This window comes from Labrus mixtus, chromosome 4 (genome assembly GCF_963584025.1).
Source record: "Labrus mixtus chromosome 4, fLabMix1.1, whole genome shotgun sequence".
Taxonomy (NCBI): domain Eukaryota; kingdom Metazoa; phylum Chordata; class Actinopteri; order Labriformes; family Labridae; genus Labrus; species Labrus mixtus.
In genome coordinates, this window is record NC_083615.1 from 8909889 (window position 1) to 8935230 (window position 25342).

The window sequence follows — 25342 nt, forward strand, 5'->3', positions numbered from 1 at the left end:
GTATTGTAAAATAAGCTTATAAGCGGAGGCATTGTGCATGAAAAAAATATTATGACTTTTATTATTACTATGATTTTCCACCGTCTTAAACATTAAAAAAGGGTTTATATCTCCCACTCCCTGTATGATTTGCTACAACTGTTCTAAGATAAGCACAGAGGAAGCTTTTTGATGTCTTCCAGGATCTGAACATGTCTTCAGTGTTGTTGCTCAGCCAGTCATCCAGAGCAGCCACTGTTTAAATACCAATCCCTCATCACAGCTCCTTGGTTACTTACAGGAGGGTGAGAAGGGGCTGCTCTTGGTCAGAAAGGACCCTCTCATGCTTTTTAAGTGGGAGACTCATTTAGTTTTGATAGCAGCCTCCTGGTGCAGCTTTGTTGACACACGATGGCTTCCTTTGGTACAGCTGCCAGCTGCTATTTCTTTGGGGACCTCAATCAGGGTGACGTAGATCAAGGAAGAGACTCACAAATCTGCTACCCTGAATGAAAGCTGGATTTGCACTTTTATTTTCCTGCCTCATTGAAACCTGGAAGCTATTGAGGTCCTTGGCTGGGGAAAAGCTGCAGCCCAGTTTATCCTTTGGGAGAACAAAACGCCACAGTGATTGATGTGATGGTGAAAGACCCATTTTTTCCCCTTCTGCCCGAACAGAGCAGAAGATCTGACAGAACTTTTGATACATTTTATTCATGAGCACCTTGTAAAATTAGTGGTTAAAACCTTAATTGAATAGTGGGAGGCAGATGAATTCATGGACGCAATAATTTTAATCTTTTTTTTACATTTCTGATGTGCCTCCATTATGAACATACTGAGCAGCATCTGGTATTGTGACTTCTTGATACTAATGTGTAAAACACGCTGGTTCATGGAATAGAATTTCCATTTTAAGTAAACTGCTGCCCACATGCTGTTTCACCATAATGACACAGTTGCTGAGGTTCCTCCCCCTACTTTTGTCTCCAGTTCCAATCCACGATTAAGGACTCTGCTCAAGTTTTCCAATAAAGCAACCGGGGGAGTTAATACCCTTTTCCTCACCCTTCATCCTTCACAAGCAGCAGCCTGAAACCCCTCTTGATCACAGCCCTGCAGTACTAAAGCACAACTTAAGCAAAGGAGGTGTATTTTTTATTCCCGCTTGTACAACTATGTTAATTTTCAAGGTACAAAGCTGTTTGTTTCATTGAAACAATACAACAGAAGAGGTCTGTTAATTGTGATTATTCCAGACTAGTAATCATCAAAGAATCCTGTAAACCAAATAAGCTCATTTCCAGAATAAGTACAAGTTAAGTGGAAGAAATTGGCTGGATAATGTGGATGAGCAATTTGGATCAAGTGATACCTGGTTTCTTGATGGTCTGCCAATCAGCCTGAAGCACAGTGTAGTAAATGTTTAACAGTTTTTATAAGGTAATTCAAACCCAAATTGCAAATTGAAAAGTTATTGATTTTCTGGGTCATTTCAATCATGTCCATCTAGTTTGTGGGGTAACAGTGCCTTATTCCTCTGGTGTCTTTTTAGGACAGTACAGGAATGAAGCTGTGGAAGAAGAGGTGGTTTGTGCTCTCAGACCTGTGCCTTTTCTACTACAGAGGTGAGTCCTGTCCTCTTAGCCATTGTAATAACAAGTTTCATTCGAGCTCCACTACTAACAACAATGATGGTTTTCCATTAGCTGTTCAAACGTGTGCCCTTAAAAACCACAATCAGGGCTATTTGTGATTGTTAATGAATCTGGATCCAAGCCTTTGTGCTAAGCAGCCTGTAATGTCTAACAAAAATGACATTTTAATTGAAATGGCTCTCCTGTCGTCTGTTTGCCATCTGAGAGATGGTTTTTCCCTGAACAAAGCTCCAGCGTGGTTTGGATGCAGTCATAATGTTAAAACAGATATCATAGCAGAAAATAGGCTTTCGCTTTAATGCTCTGATGTTAAGTCATGGAACAAGTTTCCAGAGATGGTTTTATGCAGTGGTTGCAGACTGGTCTTGCACATGCATTCAGTTGCATAAAACAAAACTTATGAAGCTAATATTTAAACTTCTCTTCTTGTTCCACATTAGAGGGACCACTTTCAAATGAAGGCTTTGATCATCCCTCTGAAAATGTGTGGTATTATATGGTTCTGTAATTTAGTAAAGTCAACCTTTAATTTCATAACCAACAAATAAAAACAATGTTTTGACTGAAGTAGAAATGTAAATTCATTCGTATTTGATCTTTGATTTGAAACAACTCTAGCACCTTAATCAAAGTCATAATCTTAGTCATGTTTTCTAAACGATACACTTATTATTGGAGTCCAAGTCCAGGTTTAAATCTTTCATTCAATGATTGAAACCAGGCGGTCTTGAAAACCTTTCCCTTTCTCCGGCTGCTCAGTTGAGTATGTGCAAGCATTATATGTGATCCTTTATATAAGATGCTATTGACTAAGCTGTTATTGACCGGTTATTTCAGCTTCCCAGAACTAATGTTCATATCAAATATTGACACAGCTGTGTCCAGAGAACACCAAAGCTTTCCTATGAATAACGGAACTGTTTACTGTGTGAGGTAACTGTAGTGTATCTCTGTTAGGCTGCAGCTAAACAGAAAAAAATCAAGTCTTGGTGGAAAACATCCTAATGTCCTTTGCCCATTCAGTGCCGATACAGTCATCATTTCTGCTGATCAGGATGACATCTCGTCTGTGTTATTTCTGGTGTCTGCCAGTCCGGTAGCCCTCATTCCGCCCACTGACTGACAAAAGCCAGCAGCAGACCCAAACGCTTTATCCAGACAGACGTGCAGAGAAATCCATCCATCAGCAGAGAGTGGGCAGAGAGGTCATGGACTGTGCTGCCCCTCACCAAACTGATATCTGCTACTGTTATCAGACTACTATTGTGCGCCCAGTCTCCCACAATGTTAACTTATGTTCAGGCTGCTCTGCAATATCCTCCGTGATTGTGTGCATGTTAGAGAGATGTGGAGACCTCATGAATAAATAAATGTGGGAGCTGTGGGCTTCAGGTACAGCTAATGCTGCTCAACAGATAAACACACCAATCCTTCAGATTATAGTAATGAAACCAGGCCTCTAATATCGCTCCAGATAGTTTTACTTCACTACCAAAGGTTGACCAGGGTTCAGCTACTAAGTCTTCCTCCAAATTTCACTCTACATTTCTTAGCGTAATTCTTCCCACTTACAATCAGTAAGTTATACCTACTGTAACATAAATACCCAGTCAACCCAAAAACATGCACAAATGCAAGCCAGACAGAGCAAATGCACATATGGAACTGCAGCAGTCATTTACGTGATATATTCTGTTTTCTTGCACTGTTTTGGTTAGCAGCGCAGATTGTTTATATCAAATTAGGAGGTTTAGGCAATTCTCTGCTTAAAACTCGGGACTCAATCTAATCCCCCCTGTGGAGAGGGCTCCATTGTCAATGTGAAGCCCTGTCTGCTAACTTAATGAGGATTAGAGCAGCCTAGTTGCATAGAACATTGAATCAATGCCTTTTCCGCTGATTGGACACTGCTCAGCTGACTAACGCACTCGTCCTTTTTTATGTTTGCAAATGAATGTTCCCCATAAGAGTTAAGTTGAAGTTTACTGGTATGAAAAGCTCCTAAAGTGTGTAAAACTGTGTTGACTTGGTCATTTTCTCTGCAGATGAAAAAGAGGAGGGAATACTTGGCAGCATCCTGCTACCAAGCTTTCATATATCCATGCTGTCTGTGGATGATCACATTAACAGAAAATATGCCTTCAAGGTCAGTGCATGTTTTCATTCCTGTCAAACTTTGTTAGACTGCACATGGTTTGGATGAAAGCACATACAAGTAATTAGTATTATTAAAGCTCTAATGACATAAGATAAGAGCTTAATGTACAAAGCTTCCTTCAAACTACTGACTTACAGTTTGAAGGTTGGACTTCCCACTTTGTTTTATATACATCCACTTTTAAGTTTACTTTGACATTTCTTTTCTTTAGAAATAGTTGATTGACAGTGAAGTTCTGCAAGTAATGTTTTATCTGTGCACTGCAAACACTAAGAAAGCAAAGAAAGCTCCTGCAAACAGTGATATGTCTGTGCTTGCTGCTGCCAGTGGTGTAGTACTAGAGCATGGCAATAGATGACTTGGAAAGCCCAAGTTACAGGGCAACAGGCATATTTTATGGTGTATACCGCACTTGACTGTGGTTCCTTCATAAACCCTGAGAGACAAAAAAGTTGACCTGCCAAGTTCAGCCAAACACAGACGCCCAGGAGTCTACCCAAGGTCTCTGCAACCACACAGCCCACTCCTTTTCCAACTTAGACTGAGAGAGAGACAGAGAGAGAGAGAGACACAGAGAGAGAGAGGAAGTAACATGAGAGCAGGACAAGACCCCTTCAGTTTACTGAGATTTACTCAGGAATGGGATGACTTTTTGACTTCAAAGTTTTCGTTCTAAACTTTTCCTGTCCCCTGTTGTTGTGGCTAAAATGGTCATGTCATCTAAAGTTCCTGATGTGTCATTATTATTCCACGGAAGGAGTAGCTTCAGACAATGGTAAACAGGATATTGAGGCTCTTCACTAAACATTCTGTTTTTCTCTTTCTGCATCTGGCTTTAACAATAAATTGGTTTGTTTGCTGCAAGACAAATGGAGCAACTAAAGAACGAGTCACCCACACAATGCACTCAGTGGTAAGTCCTACACGAATGTGAATTATAAACTGCTCATATCTAGTGGTATGCATGGCAAAGGTGAACCAAAGTAGCATTTTGTACCATTATAATCTATGAATAAACATGAAATGCCTTAAAATCATGTATGTCACACAGAGTGTCTCCTATTTTGTGAAAAACCTACATATCAGCGACTTCAACTTGATTTAAAAGTCAGGATTAAAGTAAAAAAAACATCCCAGCTGACTTGATGACTTTTCTCTTCTCTCTCTTTCAGGTAATTTATGCGTGTTTGTCGCTTCTCCTGTCATCCGTCACAACAGGCCACACATCCCAACATGAGGACATACTATTTTTGCAGTGACACAGCTAAAGAGATGGAGTCCTGGATGAAAGTAATGACAGACGCTGCACTTGTGCATTCAGAGCCAGTCAAAAGGTTTGTAGGAGCATCACTAATGTTGCCATTTTACAGAGAGGCTGTATTTCATTTGAAGCTGGGGGAATACGGTGGGGCTTTTTTGTTGTTGTTTTTTTGCCTGAGTGGAGAAGAGGACATTTGAAAAAAGGATTTTTTAAATACCACAATGATTGACCTTGTTTTCTTTTCTGCAGACTAATTTTTTTTTGTAGTATTTTTTTTTAAAGCATTCCAAGACCCTTATGCTGTGCTGTTGCCATCTTTATTTTCTGTAATTGTTTTATTTTTATTTTTATTGTTGACCTTCTACATGCCATGTGCATGTGGGCATCTACCCACTGTAATTGCATGGTACAGGTTGTTTAGTGAATGTTGTGCACAGCTGTGCTGGCTGATCAGGATCACTGACTCATCAGGATGAGTTTTTTTCTTTTCCTTTTTACACTCTGTGTTAAATGTCTGTGATTTGGCAGCTTGCCTCTCTAATGCCCTCTTTCTACATGGGCGAGCAGAGGCGTATTAGTAAAGTGCTTTGTAATTACACAGCCTAGTAGTGCCTGAAATCTGCTGAAACACCACTGATAAATTGGACAGAGTGATGTTTTTTTAAGGTAATCTGTATAACAGAATTCTGATAAATATCTAGACTGTAGGGTAACCACATTTCAAAGTATCTACTATCTCGTTTTCTATTGACATTTTTTTATATTAAAAGCAGGTGAGATTTGTTAAGGACTTTTGCCTTTAAGTGTTTCTGCAATCTCTTCTAAACAAGTGAATGTACACAGACTTTTCTTAGGGCTAATCATTTCCTCCACTTGGCTGCTGGAGCCACATAAGGCTGGAGGAGACATTACGTGACTATTTGAAAGGATATGAGTGGAAACTGTGAAAGGATGCCTTTCCTATTGCCCTCCTCCTGCTAACCCAGTGAGCCGTGCTGCTTAGGAGAATTTGCCAAACTTTGAAGCTGTGACCTTGACTCTGTTTAAGGCCAAGGAGCAGTGGTGTCTATTACCTCCGGAGACCTCCCTAAGGACCAAAGAGCTGTAGATAGCGCTTCTAGAGTGGAGGCAAATGGGTGTTGCAAATGTGCAGGCAGTGTTTTATTTGAGATATCTGATTTCCTTTTACACGCCTGGCCTCCTCCAGCAACTGGAAGAAAGATTATGGACCTCTGCCTGTTTTCTTTGCACTTTCTTTTTTATTCACAGCTGCTGCCATTAGCAGAGTTCTCAAAAGTAGTGCATTTGGGCTACAGGATATTTTATTTATACAACATGCTTTGTCTCATTATGGAGACAGGTCTTTCTCAACAACAATAAATGCACACAAAAAGAATCACAAATATATTTAAGTTTTTATATGTAAATGACTCTTCAAAATATTTTTTCATTACACAAGAAAATATTTGTTCTTTTTAAATGGGGAAAAAAAATTATACATGTAATGGAAATCCATAATTGCTCATCGTGTCCTAATTGCTCAAACAGTTTTAGATTTTTTATGTTATTCTAAGGTTGCCTCTTTGTCTCTGTCAGGCTGGACAGGCTAAAAGTGGAGCAGTGTGGACCACAAGAGATACATCATGTGGCCAACAACAGGCCGCCTCTCACTCAGCCTGAAATCCAGAATAACGAGCGTAACCGTGAGGTGGACCATGAGCACACTGCATCAGTTACATCCAGCACAGCCGAAGAAGAGAGGAAGCAGCAAGACGCTGAACGCTACGGCTTCCAGAAGGACGGGGCGGAGCGAGAGCGTCCACTAACGAAGATCAACAGCATCAAACTGCAGCCGGCTGAGGCAGCAGCCATCAAGGCTAACCTCGCCTCACCACAGACTCCCGCAGAGACCGATGGGTTGCAACGCAGCCCACGGGTCAATGGGTCTGATGAGCAATGTCCAACCAATGGGACCAGAGTTCCTCCTCAACGGAGTCCCACCCATGAGCCTGACCATACCCTAAGCAGGACCAGCTCTATGCAGCAACTGGAGCAGTGGGTCCGCACTCAAAGAGGACGCAGCCAGGACGATGACACAAGAAGGTTGGTTTGATCATGTGACCTTTTTCAGAGTTATTGTTCCATGTTCTCTCTCTATCTCTCTACAAATATACTTTTAGAAGTTATTGTAAGAGTCAAATCTTGTCCTACTTTGACCGCAAGAAGTTGAACTTGGCAAAAGTTTGTATAATCTATAAATGCTGATTCACCTGAAACTTTAGACAGGAGGGATTCTTCCTAAGCACCTAAGTGCTCGCATACAGTAAATATTTTAGATTTCTAAAGCTTGTTACACCCATTTTTTCTGTAAAGCTGAGTTAAAGCCAGAGGATTTACCCACTTCTCCCATGGTTTAAACTCTTTGATATTTCACTATTGAGTGTGCACTAAGTAGAATTTGGGATACACAATAGCCGAGCAGAGCTGTTAGCTTGAGTTGCTGCCTGATACTCTCACCCTGCTGTGACAGTCTCATTTTTAATTGGTGGAGATTAAACTTGCTCTGTCACCAATGTCTGCCTGCATGGCCTTCTGTCAGTGTGTCTGTCTCTCCATCTGTTTATCTGTCTGACAGTTTATCTTTGCCTGGCTTGTGCTCACTATGTCCCGTTTGCATCACTCCTTGTATTTATAAAAACATGGCTGTAAGTGCATGGATTTAGTTAGATTATCATGGATATAATCACAACAAGTCCTTGGACATATATTTCCACTTTGCTCCTTTTGTGATAAGTGTGCGCACACCCTCTCCTTCAACTCCTTCAACAGTCTCTCTTTCTCATTACATGCATGACCACAAGAAGAATATTTCATTTCTCTGAAGCTTTTGTTTTGTTATATTGGATTTTAACGGACTGGTGAGCAACTATCTGTCAGGAAGTCTCAATAGGAAGCTCTCCTGATGCCAGCTGCACTAACTTTGAACCCACTGAGCGAGTGAAGCTTTTCAAAGCCTTGTTGGCACTGGAAAGCATTAATGTCTCCTTGAGAGAGCAAAAGGTTGAACTTCAATCTGTGTAAAAGACAAGACTAGAGGTGTTTTGGATCTACACAGTTCTGTTAGAAAAATTAGTAACTTTCACTGATTGTTCTGTTTCACAATGTCACATTGCTTTGAAGTTAGTTAGATAGCAGGCTTTAATTGGGGATTTTGGTTTAATGTTGATAAAAAAGATAATGGAAAAAAAATCAAAAAACAAGTTTTATTGATTATAAACAACACATATCTAATGGAGCGTGCCAGACAGTTATTTGTGAAGAAAATAATGCTCTGCTATCATAAACAGATTAATAAATAAATAACTAATTGTTGATGTCGTCATTTTTGACATTGTTGTTGTTCTCATCTGTCTTATCATTAATGAATAATATCTCATATCTCATACCTCATATCGATTTCTGTTCCTTCTTTATCCACAGCATTACATCATACCAGACGCTGCCTAGAAACATGCCAAGCCATCGCGTACCCTATATGTCTCCTTATGGCGATGGCTACTGCAGTATGCCCAGAAATAGCATGGCGCAGCGGGACAGCATCTGCAGCATGTCCCCATCTCTCTATGACCAGGCCCTGGGTCCCTCAACTGTCGACAAGCGCCGCTCCATGCGCGACGACACCATGTGGCAACTATTTGAATGGCAACAAAGGCAGGCCTACACCAGGCAGCCAGGCCTCTACAGCAACATGGCCAGTCCCAAAACCATGATTAACTTGTCAGAGCATGCTGCACCCAGCCATTCAATACCCCCCTCGCCCTCCCATGGCTCCCTGTCAATGTACGGTGGCTACTCGCCAATGAGATCCTACAACATGAACAGTGCTCGTTCAGAGCTATCCTCGCCCATCTATAGAAGAGACATGAGCATCGACAGGCGGCACAGACCACAACCCAACAAGGTCTGTCCTGACACAAATAGATGCTAATATGGAGGTTCAAGCACAGACTAAAAAGGATGTATCACATACCTTTAGTGGTATCAAGTTTTTATCGGATGGTATATAACTATGCAGCTATTTATAGTTTCATGTGCTCTGATTTGTAGACATATATCCCTGAGATAAAATGGAGTTGAATTTAATCTACAATCAGTGTTTGAACATGCTGTCGACAGTCTCCATTAGAACCAGATTTCACTTAAGAAATGAAAACTGTGTGCACTTTGAATTGTCTAGAATAGAGACCCTAAAAGCTAAGACGCTTTTAAAAGCGCACTCCCTTTTCAGAGTGTTACCGTTAACAAGTGATTTTCATGATTTTTAAACAGCACAAACTGCCATTCATTATTGTTTTATATCAGCAAGTGAAAAAAAATCAAAACTGTTAATTATCATAAAAGGTATGGAGCAGTGTTTTGTTGTATTTTGTTTAACTGGTTGGCTGTGCAGGATTATTGAAAGCAGTCATTTGTGTAAAACGCTGTTTTGTTATCTCTTGTTTCCAGCATTATGCCTACCCACCTGATAGAAGATCTATGCCTGCAGGGATCCCAGTCCAGACTATCACTGCTCAGTCTCTCCAAGGCAAAACAGTGAGTCCCTCTCTATGTTGTCCCCATATGCTTGTGTCACTTTGTTCTACTTTGTTTCTGTAGTACACCACAAAGTAATTTCACGCCTTGGCTCGACACACTTATTCATTTGGGTTTAATTGGACTTCTTTTCGTGACAAGGCTCCCTTTCTCCTTCCTCCTTCCTACTCTTTCTGTCCTTCACTTTCCTCCAAGAAGACATTGTGACAGAATCTTTAGAGACAGATTTAGGCAGAACTCAGATGTATGTTCCAAGCTGCAGGATTTAGGGTGTTTCTCACTTGAGGAGCGCCTTTGACTCGCTTCACATCAGTGAAGACTTAAAAACCCTGTCACTCACAGCTCTCTAAGCCTGATCAGGAATTTATGTCAAAGCGGTGCACAGAACTGTGTCCTCATGGAGCTCAGAGAGTGTGAACTGAATGCTGTATTGAATGCTAAACTGTTCTTCTGTCTTGAGTGGACGTGTAGAATTTGCATGCTGCTGACTGCAATAACACCTTGGATATTCTCATGGTCCTGAGATGCATGGAAATTAAATACCTAGATATAACAACTTCTCACCTTTAGGACTCTGATTCCTCTTAATCTCCTGTCCTGGTGTTTTCTCTCCTTTCCTTTCCTCTCCTCTCCTCTCCCACTCCCCCTGCGGTATCCCTGTTACCTTGTGGCTATGTGTCCCTCCCTCCCCTCCTCCCACCCTTGCAGCCTGAGGAACTGACTCTGCTGCTGATAAAGCTGCGGCGGCAGCAGGCAGAGCTAAACAGTATCCGGGAGCACACTGTAGCACAGCTTATGCAACTAAACATGGATGGCAACAACCCAAAGGTCAGGCCCCCAGAGATTCTCCTGCAGGGGTGTGTGTTCTTGTGTGTGTGTATGCCATCTTTACCCACTACTATTTATCATCTGGATCGAGATAATTCTTTTTGGCTCTACACAGGGATGATTAATGGAAAAGAAAGGCACTATAGTAGATATTCCCCTAAGGGCGATGCTTTGGCATATTTAGAGATCAACTATCTCTCGTTCAACTTTCTCCATTACATGTGAAGTGTCTGGAAACAAAAAAATATTCTATTTAACAACCAGAATCTGACATCAGGTCACAGCATTTGTTTCAATTCAGTTTGTCGAGTTGTTGATGGCGTCATTATGCTTCATTCACTCAGACTCTAGACAGATGTTTGCCAGAATTCAAACTCAAAAGTCATTGGCAAGCTTAAAAAGTGATTGAATACAGGTTTTAAGGGGGAATATGTACACGTTTTTCCTGTATTTTTTACATTTAAAGTATCTTCGAAGACATCATACTACAGATTTGATCATTCGTGATGTAGGTCGATCTGGAGTAAAAGGCTTTTGATTTTTCAACACTTGATCAATGTTTTTTCTTGAATCTATACAGTTGAGGTGTTCTTCTTTATTTCTGCTTCACCTTATTTAGTTTAACAGGTATAACCTGTATTAGTCCTTATTTAGCTGAAGGTGCTCATTGATTTTGAATTTGAAATAAACACAAGGTACTTGTGCCCTATTGAAAGGATAAGCACTCAGTGAAGAAACCTCTCGTCCCAATTATGCCCCTATGCCTTACTGATAAGTTACATAACCTCTTCTCTGGCTCTTAGTTACTACCACAACCAAAACAGCATTGCCACCCTCAGCAGACCAAAACTCCATTTATGCAAGCTAGCCAGGTTAAGACATCACTTCATGACATCACTGTGGTTGTCAAATGTGAACCTCCCCTCAACGTTGTTTCACCTAAAAAGTCCCATGACACCTCAGGAACTGTTAGCTCTGGCCGCCCAGAGCCACCCCCCTTCCATGCTAGCTCTCAACAACCACCATACCCACACGCAGAACTTCTATATCTTACTTACTTTACTACATGGCCATCACAGCCCCAAAAGCATTGCACCTTCAACAGACCTAGGCTCCATACATGCAAGCTCCAGGTAGTCACAACACTGATACTACCTACCCTACCACATGGCACCTAATGGCCCCCACAACCATAATGTAACTATTCCTGGTGCCAACATTACACATAAAAAGGAACAGCCAAGATAGAATGGAGAAACACAGAGATAAGTCTGTAGAGAGATCTCAGAAAAGGGGCGGGGCAAGCAGAGCCACGGTGAGGTGCCCTGATCTGGGTTAGCACTCAGCCCCGTCGGATCGGACTTTTGCTCAACCTCCCCCTACTCCCTCATTTTATGAGGCGAGAAGAGACATAAACAAAGGGGATAAATGGTTTTCTCCTACCTTTTTTTTTGGCCCCCAAATTGCATTATTTATTCTCATCCACATCCTGAGTAAAAACTCGCACACACTTTGGCTGATGTAGTTTAAGTTTGACCTTTTCAGTGAATTCTGTATATGGTTGTATGATCATTCTGAAATAGAGTCCCTCCCATCCCACAGTGCACTCGTTCTTTTACCTTATATAGTACATCCACTACCTGACCTCTTTTCCACCTTGACTGCTCCTGCATTCCTTTCTGTCTCGAAAAATATTTGGGCAAACTGGACATGAGAAGCCTGTGTGAGTGTGTGAATGAGAGAGAGCCTCCAAGTATGAATGTGACCTTTTCTTTTGTCTCACTCTCCTGTTGCCTTTTCTTTGCTCTCCTCTTCGCTGCTGACGTTAGAACGACATTCTCTCCCATCACCTCCAAAGGAACCTCATGTATTTGGACAATCAGGTGGGGTAATGCATGACTGCATGGCCCTGTCTCTTCTCTTCATGAACTGAACTCTTTAAACGCTACGCTTGTATTATTTGAAGCAGTGCTGCCATCTGAAAAAAACCCAGTTTAATGTGAAGATAAGTTATCATGAATATTTTAATGTTTGCATTTTTAGGAGGAAACTACAAAGCATGGATCACATACCGCAGCACTTATGCCTAAGCTAGTTTGCCAGGTCGTCACTAAAAAGCTCGGCATCTCCATTCATTCATTTGTCCCTAAACTCATCTTCAGCAATACTAATGAATATCAAGATATCATTCTATTCTTTGGTAGAGACGGGACATGGGGACAGAACTTTAAAAAGTATGTATTATGTAATGAACTCTAAAGATAAGATGGAACTTAATTGGTCCTAGTGCCAGATTGGTCCAAAATTACAGAACAAATAAGAACATAAAAGAGTATCAAATAATTCAATTCAGGAATTAAAAAAACAGTGTTAAATAAAGTGAATGAGAGTAACAATCCAAGAAACTGTCTGAATAGAGTAGCAATAAAAACAATAAGTTAAGTAACAAGAGTAAGGGAAGTAAAACTATACTCTGCCCAAAATAATGGATATAAGATATCAAATGTAACAGCTCATGATAATAATGAATAGTAACAATGCACTCTAGATAATATTACACACGGTGTTGTATTGCACATGGACATTTATTTATTTCATGTTCACAAGTATAGGCACTTAAGTATGGAGCGAGTAAACCGTATCCACACACCACACATATTGAAAAGTTATATTGCATATTAACGGCCTGCGGAGATCTCTTTCAGCTTTAATCTAATTTTTTTGCTTTGGGAATTCAAGTTATTACACATTACTGTGTTGTACACCTGGGCACAACAACACATTGATTATAATAAATAAAAAAAGAGAATAATTTCATATGTTAATGGATTTACACGACTTTGTGCGACTATAGAGAAATATGTTATTAAGACGGTGAGTGATGACTCCTAAAATGTATCTTAAGATGCATTGCATTAGTAGTGCTTTCTATATTTGAATCAATGTAATTCATTTAATTTAAACAGGAGCTTTCCACCCCTAATAAACACAGATCTGTTTGTAAGAATCAGTCATTGCTTCTTGTTCCTGTTTCCATCCCCGTCCAGTCTGGATGCACGAGTTCATGTTTGATTCTGCTTTATGAAAGCAAACGAGGTGTAAAAACATTGTATCGGTATTGTATCTTAAGTGTAGCACTGCTTTAAACTGACTTTTGATATATCGCTCCTCTCCACACTGGACTAGATGAAGGAAAATGACCCTTTAATCGTCATGACTCACACTATGATTGAGAACTCTGCCCCGAGGCCTCAACTTTACCAGCAAGTAAGGCCATCCGAAGGCTTTGCTCCGCCTCATCATCACCAGTCGCTGTTGTTATTTTGGTCTGTCGTGCTGCAATGCGCTTCCTCCGGTGTTTAAGTCCTCATGGCATCTTGCAAACTGGTCTCCCTGTATCGTTTTGTTTTGCCAGCATCTCCTCATCCATTGCTTTTGACTGTTCTCCTCTTATTGTGAGAAGTCATGCAGGAATGGGCATGACTTGTAAAACAGTAGTATGATGTGTTTGCTTCACTGCTCAGTTAAAACCCCTCCTCACTCAGGTTTGTTTGTTGAAGCTGGAGAAAGCTTTTTCTAGAAACACTCAGCTATCTGTGGTTACTTCCAGATCAATCAGGGAGAAAAGCCTCTCATTGTTACCCATCTTTCTTTGTTCAGATCTCTATCCAGTGATGGTTAGAGTGTTTCCTTCTTTACTCTTTGCAGAATGTGTTCCCTCTCACTAGCGTAGTCACCTGGACTGTCGAGGAAGACTCTTGTTAGAATGACTTCATTCTTTTCTTTTGCCAGACATTTACTTTTCAATCATTTGAATTACATCATTCTGTCTTTCTGCGAAGAAATATGTGAAAGGGGATTTTTTTTTATAATAGCGGAAAGTAAGCCAAAGAAGTACTTTAGTTTATATTCCACTCCGATAATGCTTGAGAAATGCTCCTTTAAAATGGTACTTGGAGTCTAGAAGTACAGTAATAATTAAGGGGTAAATACATAGTGGGGATGAGACAAAATATCGGCAATATGTCGTCATCTTGACTTGTGTGATAAAACTGTTGATTTGCTGTTGCCAAATATCGATTTATTTTTTAAGATTTTATTTTAAAGAAATATGGCGCTCCTTACAGACTGCCAATTTGACTCAGAGTGTTTAATGTTACAACTTGTGGCGCTTATAACATGAATGAGTGTGATGTTACCAGAAGTTAATTGGCCCAAAGAACAAGTTGACAGCAGGATTAGGGAAGAAAAATACAGCGGGATAACGTTGGACAGTGGTGAAAAGTAGTTAATGTGTGATAAGAGGAGAAACACCTTTTAGCAGTGAATCAAAAAATGAATCCTGCCCTTAACTATTTTATGGTCATTTTTTTGATGTATCATAATATTATTGTTTTGAAATACATAAATTATCAGCAGAACTCTGTATCATGATATTATTCTTGTATTGTGTTGTATATCAAAACATGAGTTTTCCTGAGATTCCCACCCTTAATAGGTAGCACTCTGAGCATCAGCCGTGGAATAGACTCCGTATATAATCTGGCTAGGGAGGAACTCTGAAGATAAAGACAGATGTCTTTAGGTTCAATCACTCTTGGTTTTTTGCATTACTTCCTCTCTTGTCATTCTGCTGATGGGAAGGATGAAGAGAGCCGACTAGATTGTGATGACAGCCATCACATCACTTTGCCACTTTTGTGATCCCCTCATGGGGTGTAAAAGTGCTGCCGAAAGACTGCCCCCCTTGCTCCTCCCACTCTCACCCTCCGATCATTCATCGTCATAACAGCCAGGCAACAGCTGCATTCCCACCTGTTCAGCTGCCAGAAATCTGTCTCCTCCCGCCCCCCCTTCCTCTTCCCCCATGTCACTCGTAATCCTCGCCACACAACCCCCAAAGTGAATCCCACTGAGCTGTGGGAGAGTTTGCATGTTTCTGTGTGGAATGCCATGTGGTTCTCAGGTCCCACCTGCTTTAACTGTGCTGTGTGGTTTAACTGAGGTGGTAACAAAGTGTGTGTGTGTGAAAGAGTGCAGGTGTGTGTAGCGCTACAGTAGTTTACAGTGCCGTCTTAATGTATTTGGACAGTGAGTCATTTTTTGTTGTTTTGGCTCTGAAGGCATTGGATTTGAAACCTAATTATATCTTAGAGGCAATGGAAATGTTACAGCATTAGGTTTGAAAGTGCAAGGAAGTCATTTTAACATACCTGACAAACATAGCCAATGTTGTTGTTTTTTTTTTTGGGGTGGGGGGACCAAACAGATATTTAATTTGAAATGTCATATGGTTATGTGTTTCCAGCTCTAACTACCAGCCTAAGCCCCAATTTTAGCAAGAAGGAAAGCTAATGCCTGTAAATTCTTGATTAGCCAGACATTGGCTTGAAAAGATTATAAAGAGTACGTATAAAAAAATTAAGGACATTTGAAGTAAGCCTGACTTCCACCAATTGTGTAACACTTAATGAATGATTTCCTTTGTAATAATAAACATTAAAAATAATTGTAATAGCAGAGGTGGTGAAACACAAAACAACACAGGATGATTTCACTGTCCTCATACTTATAGACTTTGTTATGTATTGCTTTTCTATACAGAGGAGTGGGTGTATGATGGATCATAATGTGATGGAATTTCTGGAAACATGGGATCCAATGCAGTTAAATAAATCACCCCTGCCTGAGCACTGTTTTTCTTGGTATGTGTTCATATGGAAATAAGAATGACTTTCTCTTTCTTGTTTTCCTTACTACAGTGACTAAGAGTCTATAAAAAAAGTGTGAAGTAGTATGGAAGTAACTAGAGTACAGTCTAGCCTGAATTACAGTCTCATAAAGGTTGAAAGCATCATTAGCATACATTACGTTCTCAGCAGTTTGGTAGTTACGTCGCCATTCTGGGAAATCTTTAAGAAAACTTTGACTTTATCCAGCACATTCTGACAACTGCTGCTGATGTAGTGTATTCAGGGGGGGAAACAAAGAGCTTATACATTGACTTTATAGTTTAGATATGAAGGGTTATTCCCAGTAAAACCACTGTGTTTTTCTCTTCGTAAAATGCCTGTGGGTGGTGAAACAAGAGGCACCACAATCTTTGTTTAGACTCGCTGCTCTGCCATTTGTCGGTTTGCTCATTTAAATTGTCTGATTCAGGGAAATATGAGTTTCTACTCAAGGACAAATCCTGTGGCTCTGTGAGAGAGCCTCGTCATGACACTGCATTAGATCTCCACCTTCTAATGTGTATGTTCATACTTCGAGTCTCTGTGTAATATTCTGTCTTTCCTCACAGCTGAGTCCAGAAGACTACAGTCAACACGCCTATACCTGTATGCCAGAGGAGGTGGACACTGATGTAAGTTCAGTGTAGAACTCTTGTATGAAATTAAACTCTATTTAATGAAGATCATGGGTCACAACTAACTATTGTTTGTATCCTCAGACCAAACTGAGCCGTTTGTGTGAGCAGGACAAACTGGTGAGGACACAGGAGGAGAAACTTCAGCAGCTGTACAGAGAGAAGGTGACTAAACACAGCACATTTGTCATCATTACTTTCTAACACACACAAAAAGAGAGTTTGACATGTTTTGAAGGATGTGGTGCCAGATGACAGAATGTAAACAAAACAGAATACACAGTTTACAGTCTGAACGACAAGAATAGCTTCACTTTAGTTTATATGCACTGAAGTGAGAGAGACAGAGAGGGAGAGATAATGCTTGACTTAAGTGTAGTTGCTCTCAATAGCTTTTAAGAAGTATCTTGTTGCAAATTTAGACACGCATATTTATTTGATAAAATGATAAATAAATGAAACACAGAAGAAAATAAGTCCTAAAGTTATCTTATCTATTGACAGTTTTGATCATTCATTAATAAATTACACAATATAATAAATTAAGAAGTAACTGGTTAAAATGCACAAATGATTGTTTGTTTATTTTTATTATTAGATATTGAAAGTAGAGATTTGACTCATACTAAGGGCTTGGTCAAAGGATGATGGGCAATCTTTTAATATTTTGTACATTCAGCACTTTCAGCAAGGTTTTTTTTTTTTTTTTTTAAATAGAACCTTTGCCAGAAATATTTGAGCTAAAAACAGACTTGTGAGTCACAAAAGTTTGTGAGGCTGAATAATCCACTGTGACTTTGTGAAAGTTATCAGTTCTGCAAGGCTACAGTGACAAATTACATTGTCATGCTGTAAGTGTATTTGATATGTGGTTTGTTCCCTCAGCACACCCTAGAGACAGCACTTCTGTCAGCCAGCCAGGAGATAGAGATGGGCTGTGATAACCCTGCTGCCATGCAGAGCGTGATCCAGCAGAGAGATCTACTGCAGAGCGGCCTGCTCAGCACCTGCAGAGAGCTTTCCAGAGTCACAGCCGTGAGTCACACAGTACATTCACACACACTACACACAATCATGCCGGGCACTTGTGTTGTCTTCTTTCAGAAGTGCTTCTAAAATTAGAGTTTGTATCATTCACAAAGTTTATTTCCCCCTTTAACCAGGAGTTGGAGTGCTCATTGAGGGAGTATGACACGCTGGAAGGAGATGTGACTCTGGCTAAGAATAACCTTCTGGAGCAGCTCGAAGCATTAGGAAGCCCTCAGGTAGGATCCTTCTTGAGACTGAGTCTGTGCTGTTTTTATCTTTCACCACTTCTGTCGTCTAACACTGGTATGATATAGTTGTCAAACTTTGCCAGATTACCTGTAACATTTAGTTGTCCTTTTTGTACACACTTCTTTTAACACTTGGAATAATAATAAAGACTGTTGTCCAGTGCCCTTATCTGCAGTGTTGAAGAAAGTAACTAAGAGATCAATGCAAAAATAGTGAGTAATTGATGACTGTTGGGATTATAGAGCAGGTCCTAATTAAATTGGTCTTCTGTCTTGTTCTTCATCGTGAGTGTAGAGACGAAGAGAAATGTTCTAACAGTTATTCCTTGTTGAGTCAGAGTCAGAGCCAATGATAATTCAAAGTAGAGAAGTCAGTGGTGGGGGGTGGGGGTGCAGGGTGCCAGGACATCCTATTCTTAAGTGCCCTTCACTCACAGACAAACCTGTCATCATCAGTAAGGAGCTACCGGTAATTATAATCTGTCTCTGTTGCTCTGAAGTAAGGTTTACTAAGGTTATCTGATTTGTGAACGTGTGTGTGTGTGTGTGTTTTCTGTGCTCGCCTAGACCGAACCGCCAAGCCAGCAGCACGTCCGCATCCAGAAAGAACTGTGGGGGATTCAAGATGTGATGGAGGCCCTCAATAAACATAAAGCTCAGAGAAATGCTGTTGATGGTGTGAACTTCTATGGGTCCAAGAACAACTTCAGCAAGCACAAAAATGAGGTGAGGAACCACCAGCAGAGACAACAAACCATTCAATCACCAAGTCGTATTGCTTTTGTCTGCTGAAACATTTGTATTAGTAGTTAAAAGGAAAAAAAGAAAAGAAATAAACAATTTATTAATCCTGTCACTGTGTAGATTTTATAGAAAGCAAAAGTGCAGAACATGCATGTGCCGGTCCTCAAATGTGACGGTTTGAAAAAAAAAAATAGCTGGGAAGACTCCTGATCACCTCTGAATGTTCGTTCAGTTAAAATATGTAAAGGTATAAATCTTAATGTCTCTGCTTAGAGCATTAAATAATATAATACATTCATGAGGTGCTGATTTAAAAAAAATATTTATTTGAATGGTTTGTCCCTTTTTTATCTCGTAATTTGAGTATATTTAATTGTGTCTGTTGATAGGACAAATGAGCAAGTTAAAGACCGCTATTGAAAGATTTATTTATTCATTTATTAATATATTTTTGAATGCAGATAATTTACGGTTAAAAAAGCGGCATGATTAAAAAGAATAATTAATCATAAAATTAAAGTTGTAATTCCTTTATCACTATTGATAATGCCTCTGAACCTGCGGCTATCAGTGAGAATACATGAATACACCAGTCGATGTTTTCACTAAGATTTCCCTGTTTCTTCTCTTAACAGTTGCCTACAAAGGAATTATCTTTTATGGCTGCCACACAACTACAGTCTTAAAGTGGCATAGAAGAACAATGCTTTAATCACACGTACTGAGGCTTCTTCTAATTTAGAAGGTTGCTGCTAATGTTAGCTTAGCTTGTAAGCAGATGCACAGCTTGTTTTGAGGTTTTAGATCCCAGAGGTGTACTGAGGTAAGCCATACAACAACGATAGCAATGACATCACACTCATACAGGGTTAGGAACAAATGATAGGAAGGAAAAAAATGCTGTCAGAAAATCTCAAATAAAAATAATCTGTTGTTGCAGCTGATAGTTCTCTGTACCCAGATTCCCTGCAGTTCTTTAAATGATGACCAAACTAATCTGAGTGCTCAAACTGCCAGCCTTCCTCGTGGACAGTCAGAGTGCTCCTATTAACATGGATGAGTTTCTAGCCATGTGACAGCATGTGGATCTGTCGATCCCACTCAGCGGCCTGTTTGGCTGCCCTGTGGGCCGCAGCTACTCTGCACCAGATGGCTGTTGCCCTTAGCGTGCGTGGTGGCACCATGTGTCACCTTGCTTCCTGTCCTGTCATGCCCTGTATAATCCCCAGGAGGAGGACTCGATACCCCCACGGCCACCCCTACCCCAGTCCTACGAGCCTAACCCCCCCACGGTGCCCCCCTTGCCCTCTCATGCCGGTGTACGCACTTCATCCCTCCACAGGCCAGAGGACAGGAAGGCCAATCACAGGAACAGCACGCACAGCGTAAGCTCGTTGGCCTCATTGCTGACCCCGCCCTTAGCCGTGTCATCACACATCATTGCTTGCTGTGGTGGTTTTCAGTTCTATTTTTTTGGACATCTTGTGTCATCTGGATCATTTTTTGGTTGGATCATCATCACTTCCCTTTATTTACTCGATGACATTCTTCCATCATATGATTTTTTTTTCAAAGCAGATGAAGACTCATTGCACATATATTTTTATAGTTGAAAAGTCTCGCCTTTCTTTTCTGCGTTGAAATGCAATCATTTTGTTTTTGTTTTGTTGTGTTCTCTCCTTGGTTTCAATCTAGGCCATGTCTGAGTTTGAATGTGTTTGCCTGCTGCCTTCTTTTTATTTGGCTGTAAAACAGTCTGTTGACCTCAAACTGCATGGAGAGTTTTTTCCTACGTCTGTATACACTTGTGTTTTTTGATGATTCAGTCCTAAAAATCTGTTTGCCACTGTCTCTGTGAAGTCATCCTGGAAGAAAAAAATTCAACTTTTTTCCAAAGGTTTATGACTTAGTTTGGAACCAAACTCTCCACAACAATAAGACAATGCTCATTTTCTTCTTCTTATCATCAGGGCCCAGACTACCGACTGTATAAGAGTGAACCAGAGCTCACAACAGTGACAGAAGTGGATGAGAGCAATGGAGAGGATCGATCCGAACACCCGTCTGATAGGGAACATTCTGGAAGCAAAGGTACATGAGAAAGAACAATGACAGCCAATATGATGCCAGTTATATGCCCTGTTTTAAAAAATATATATTAAAAAAAAAAAATATATATATATATATATACTGGTGTGTGTATATATATATATATATATATATATATATATATATACACAAATATTGTTGACACTAATAAAAACTCTAAACATTTCTGTGACTGTGAAACTTATTTCCAGCACTGATTGTTGCCTTGGTTACCATGGCAATTACACAGTAACACAGGTATCTTTTTGACTAAGAGCTTAGCTTAGACTTTAAAGAGGTATAGGTCAGGTCACATATTACCAAGTAAACATCAACACAACAATCAACGGCAACCATGGTTACAATATCGACCTGGGGACGAAACTTTGTGATTGTGATGAATTCAAACTTTTTGTGGCATTTGAGCTAGTGTAGTGATCTTCTTCCTGAGTCTGCTGTTTCTGCTCTGCCCTGCACCTACGTAATGTGCGTATAACTACCTCCTTTTTCTAACCATGGATACAGTGCCACTTTTATTTCTTACACTGTAAAATTCAAAACTGAACTTTTCTAACCAAATTGAAAGTGTATCAGTGCTGGAATATCCAATGTATTTATCCTTGTTGCTCAACTCTTTTTAGACTTCATGAAACAATGTGTTCCCAGTTCTCTGTGAAGTAGCGTTAAAGATCTGCTGAGATTTGATCAAACAGCTTGCACAGCAAAATCCAGATGTTCTGAAGATGAATAATTACACTGCAGCTCCGCACTCGTTTCACAACACAGCACAATCAATAGCAGCAACCTGACGATGAAGCCTGCAAACACCACAAGAAAACGGCAATTGTCAGCACAGTGTGCTTAATGCCATTCTTTTACATCTTTTAAACTTGAGGGTCTCACAATCCACAAACAATTGTTTTCACAAATTCAAGTCAACAATTATCAACAAACAATATTAAATCACTTATTGGAGTATAATTTACAGTTCTCATACAAGTTTAAACATTTGAAAAATAAGTCCAAATAGTTCTACAATTTGTAAAATTATCCAATAACCATTTTTTTTAAATTACAAGTAAGCATGCTCTATTTAAATCAGCTTGTTCTCTGCAGTAAATCATTATTTTTGTGTTGCCCTGTAACTGAACCAGATGGCTGAGTGACCCTTTGTCTTTGATACCTGCAGGGATGTCCTACCCAGTTGGTATTGTCCCACCCAGGACCAGATCTCCAGTGCCTGACTCATCCTCCATAGCTTCATATGTAACCTTAAGGAAGAGCAAGAAGCCTGATCCAAGGACGGTGAGTCCATACTTGTAACTCCAGAGTCATGTGACTTCTGATAGTCACTGTACATTTCTCTAAGATTGTTTTTAACCTTGTGTACTCGTGAATATTGCCATTTTAAAGATTTATTTTAGGGGTTTCTTGTGCCTTCATCAGAGAGACAGGGCAGTGGATACAGTCGGAAAATGAAAATTCGCTGAATTACTATCATTGTTAAGCTCCTGTTTGAAAGCCAACATGTGGCAGAAGAGGTCACTCGTCACGTGGCCGGGGGTGTGACTCAAGCTCTTAAAACCAGTCTGTCATAAAAATGATGCCATGTTTGTTTTATACAATTTCCAGCCTCAAACACGATGAACTTTAACATACTGAACATGTCATTAGTGCGCCACACTAGGGTGTGTCCTCTCTTTAATGTTTCTGTTTTTGTTAGTGTTTTTGGACATATAATGTGCCTAAACCTGTCTGAACTTTGGAAAACATCAGCTCTTCACACATGCTAACAAACATTTAGCTTGTGGTTGTAGGAGTGTATCACAGGCCTGTAGAGTTCAGTTTAGCCCTCTGGGTACCAGCATCTTGAACAATCTGGACAATGTGGGCTCACATCCTCAGGCTTTGGACTGAATCCAGATCTGCCAGCCCCTCCAGCATGGCACCATAGAATGTGAACAACTTCCTCTCAGTTCACGTCACATCATCGGTCTCTCCTGCTGAGGGATTATTTAGCCCCCAGTGTCTCTGCATGCAGCAAAGCATGCAAGCAGGAGTGAGTGTGCATACACAGCAGCCAGTCGACTTGTTTCCATATGTGTTGTTGGGACTGCTCTTCATTTTAACCTCTGAGTGAACATTTAAAAGTCTTTTCAATAGTATCGGTTTAGTTTTGACTGCAAGACTGTTGTCCTTGTTAAAGGACATTAAAAGGTTTCTCTGCACAGTCGAGTTTAGACTGTTTTATTATCATATTTACTGGGACAATCTGACCCAACCACACCATGACGGCATGTAGCTACACACCCAAACTGTGGTTCTGAATAGTGGTTAAGATTAACCATGGTGACATTTGTCTCTTAGCATGACATCATTATTGACTGCTCTTTATTGAGTGTGTTTTTATGTCTGTCGTTGTCCTCTCTGGAAAACAGGAGCGTCCACGCAGCGCCGTGGAGCAGCAGCTGGGTGCTGCGGAGAGCAGCCGGCCAAGGATGAGCGTGGAGGAACAGCTGGAGAGGATCAGGCGCCACCAGCAGGGTGCCCTCAGGGAGAAAAAGAAGGGCCTTAACATCCGGGGTGGCAGCCAGGAGAACACACCTTCTCGCAGTCACTCATTTACCAAAGAAACCCACTTTAGAAGCATGCAGGTATTGTGCACACTGCTGCAGAAACCAAAGCATTACTTAAGTTAAAGTGGCCTAAAATGATGTAATAAAATGTGTTTCTCTCTTCTTAGACACAAATGAAGCGCAGAGATGATGTGGTCAGCTTTGACATTCAGGAGCTGGAGGACTCCCTCAGGCAGCAGGAGGTGGTGAGGGAGCAGGAGACGCCCGCAGAGGAGATCGCCCGTCTCAAAGAAGCCTCTCAGGCTGATATATTAAACATGGACCGAGAGGTAAGGACCAGCAGTCGGCTCTGTCTCAACAAACTGAGAGGACTAACATTGTAACAGCTGATTTATCAACCTACACCTTCCTGTGGATTTCGTTCTGATTTTATATTTCTTTATAGATATGATTTTTATGATGGAAATCTCATAGTGATCGATTTATTTGTTTGAGCCTATATAAAGTCTCTGTCACTTTGTATTGTGTTTTCAGCTCGCAGTGCCAGACAAAGTGCTGATTCCTGAGCGTTATGTAGAGTCTGACCCAGAAGAACCTCTGAGCCCTGAGCAGGAGGCTGATAAGCAGAGGAAAGTTGACCGCATCAAAGCTCTCATAGCCAAAAACAGGTAAACAAACCGTCATAATCTGTCTGTACTAGTAATGTTTTATTCACATGGGCAGTTCTGCTCAGACCCTTGATGCTGGGTATTATCGTTCCTCTTATAGCCTGCATGCTAATCAGTACTTTAGATTTGCACATAAAAAAACTCTTATTTAAAAGCATGGGTGGCATTTTGATCTAAATATAAGCCTCCTTTAATTTGTTTTAAAACATGTCTTGTCTGTCCTAGGTTAATTGGTTTTATTTTATTCTGAAACCTTGTTTACAATCTGCCCATTCAGATCCCCAACCGTTCCAATGTACTTTTCTTGGACGTCTAAATCATTCAAATGTTTCCGTCTGACTCTTAATTGCCTAAAAGTATTGCAGTGGGTCATGTTTATAAACCATTCATAGTGTTCCACATCATTTAAAATGGACTGCAGTGGAGGTACCTCTTAAAGCAATGTGAGACTGCTAGGCAAGGCTGACGCATGAAGAGGCACATTTTATTCTGTGAAATTTATTTTAAAAATATATATATATTTGTAAAAACTATAATCAAAGTGATTGTGAGGAGTCTGTTTGTTTCAAAAACATCTCTTTACTGGAATGTTCATCACCAAAAGACAAACAGGGAAACATCCCTTTTCATCAATCATTTTCTTTGTTACCGGTAAATAAAAAGACAAAAAAATGTTTCAAACTCTCACTTAATTCATAGTATTATTATTATTTAGCCATGCCCTCATGTTCAGATTGTTTGTCTTTTGGAGAAGATGAGGGATTTATAAAATATATTTGTTTACATCTCTTTAATTGCCTCTGATTCATGAGTGCATTTAAAGTAGAAATCATCATCTGTGATATTTTCTGCTTATGGAACCTGATTGGTATCATTAGAGTTAAAAAGTTATACATGTGTTTTTAAAGACAACATGTTGTATTTGTATTTTCTCCCAGCATGCAGAATGTTCTGCCTGGTATGGCTCTAAGCCCAGAGGAGGATACCATGGACGAGGTCACCGTACAGGAGAAAGAGAAGATGATTAATATCTCCTACGAGTTGGCAGCAGAGGCCTCCAAACGCAGCAAGCTGGTAGCAGGTATGTCTTAGGAGAGAAGAGGGTGAGCCTTGTTCTTATAGGTCATTACTTTTTAATGTTGGTT

At 40.3% G+C, this 25342-nt stretch overlaps 1 protein-coding gene across 8 annotated transcripts in view; it reads left to right on the plus strand.

Moving 5' to 3' along the window:
- The window catches only part of LOC132972678 (pleckstrin homology domain-containing family A member 5-like), a 76138-nt gene that overhangs the window by 47554 nt on the left and 3242 nt on the right, over nt 1–25342 (plus strand). For 3 of the 8 annotated variants that reach the window (XM_061035684.1, XM_061035682.1, XM_061035683.1), the window contains exons 7-27: nt 1535–1607; nt 3683–3783; nt 5014–5129; nt 6653–7159; nt 8537–9017; nt 9563–9649; nt 10358–10477; nt 12307–12360; nt 13664–13744; nt 16779–16841; nt 16929–17009; nt 17730–17879; nt 18008–18109; nt 18689–18847; nt 20095–20250; nt 20836–20956; nt 22143–22258; nt 23392–23607; nt 23697–23858; nt 24064–24197; nt 25136–25278. In XM_061035684.1, the coding sequence (XP_060891667.1) occupies nt 1535–1607; nt 3683–3783; nt 5014–5129; nt 6653–7159; nt 8537–9017; nt 9563–9649; nt 10358–10477; nt 12307–12360; nt 13664–13744; nt 16779–16841; nt 16929–17009; nt 17730–17879; nt 18008–18109; nt 18689–18847; nt 20095–20250; nt 20836–20956; nt 22143–22258; nt 23392–23607; nt 23697–23858; nt 24064–24197; nt 25136–25278 (3223 nt within the window). Of the gene's footprint in view, nt 1–1534; nt 1608–3682; nt 3784–3808; nt 4709–4967; nt 5130–6652; nt 7160–8536; nt 9018–9562; nt 9650–10357; nt 10478–12306; nt 12361–13663; nt 13745–16778; nt 16842–16928; nt 17010–17729; nt 17880–18007; nt 18110–18688; nt 18848–20094; nt 20251–20835; nt 20957–22142; nt 22259–23391; nt 23608–23696; nt 23859–24063; nt 24198–25135; nt 25279–25342 lie in introns of those variants that run through there. The other 5 variants (XM_061035687.1, XM_061035690.1, XM_061035686.1 and 2 more) reach the window with 4 other exon arrangements.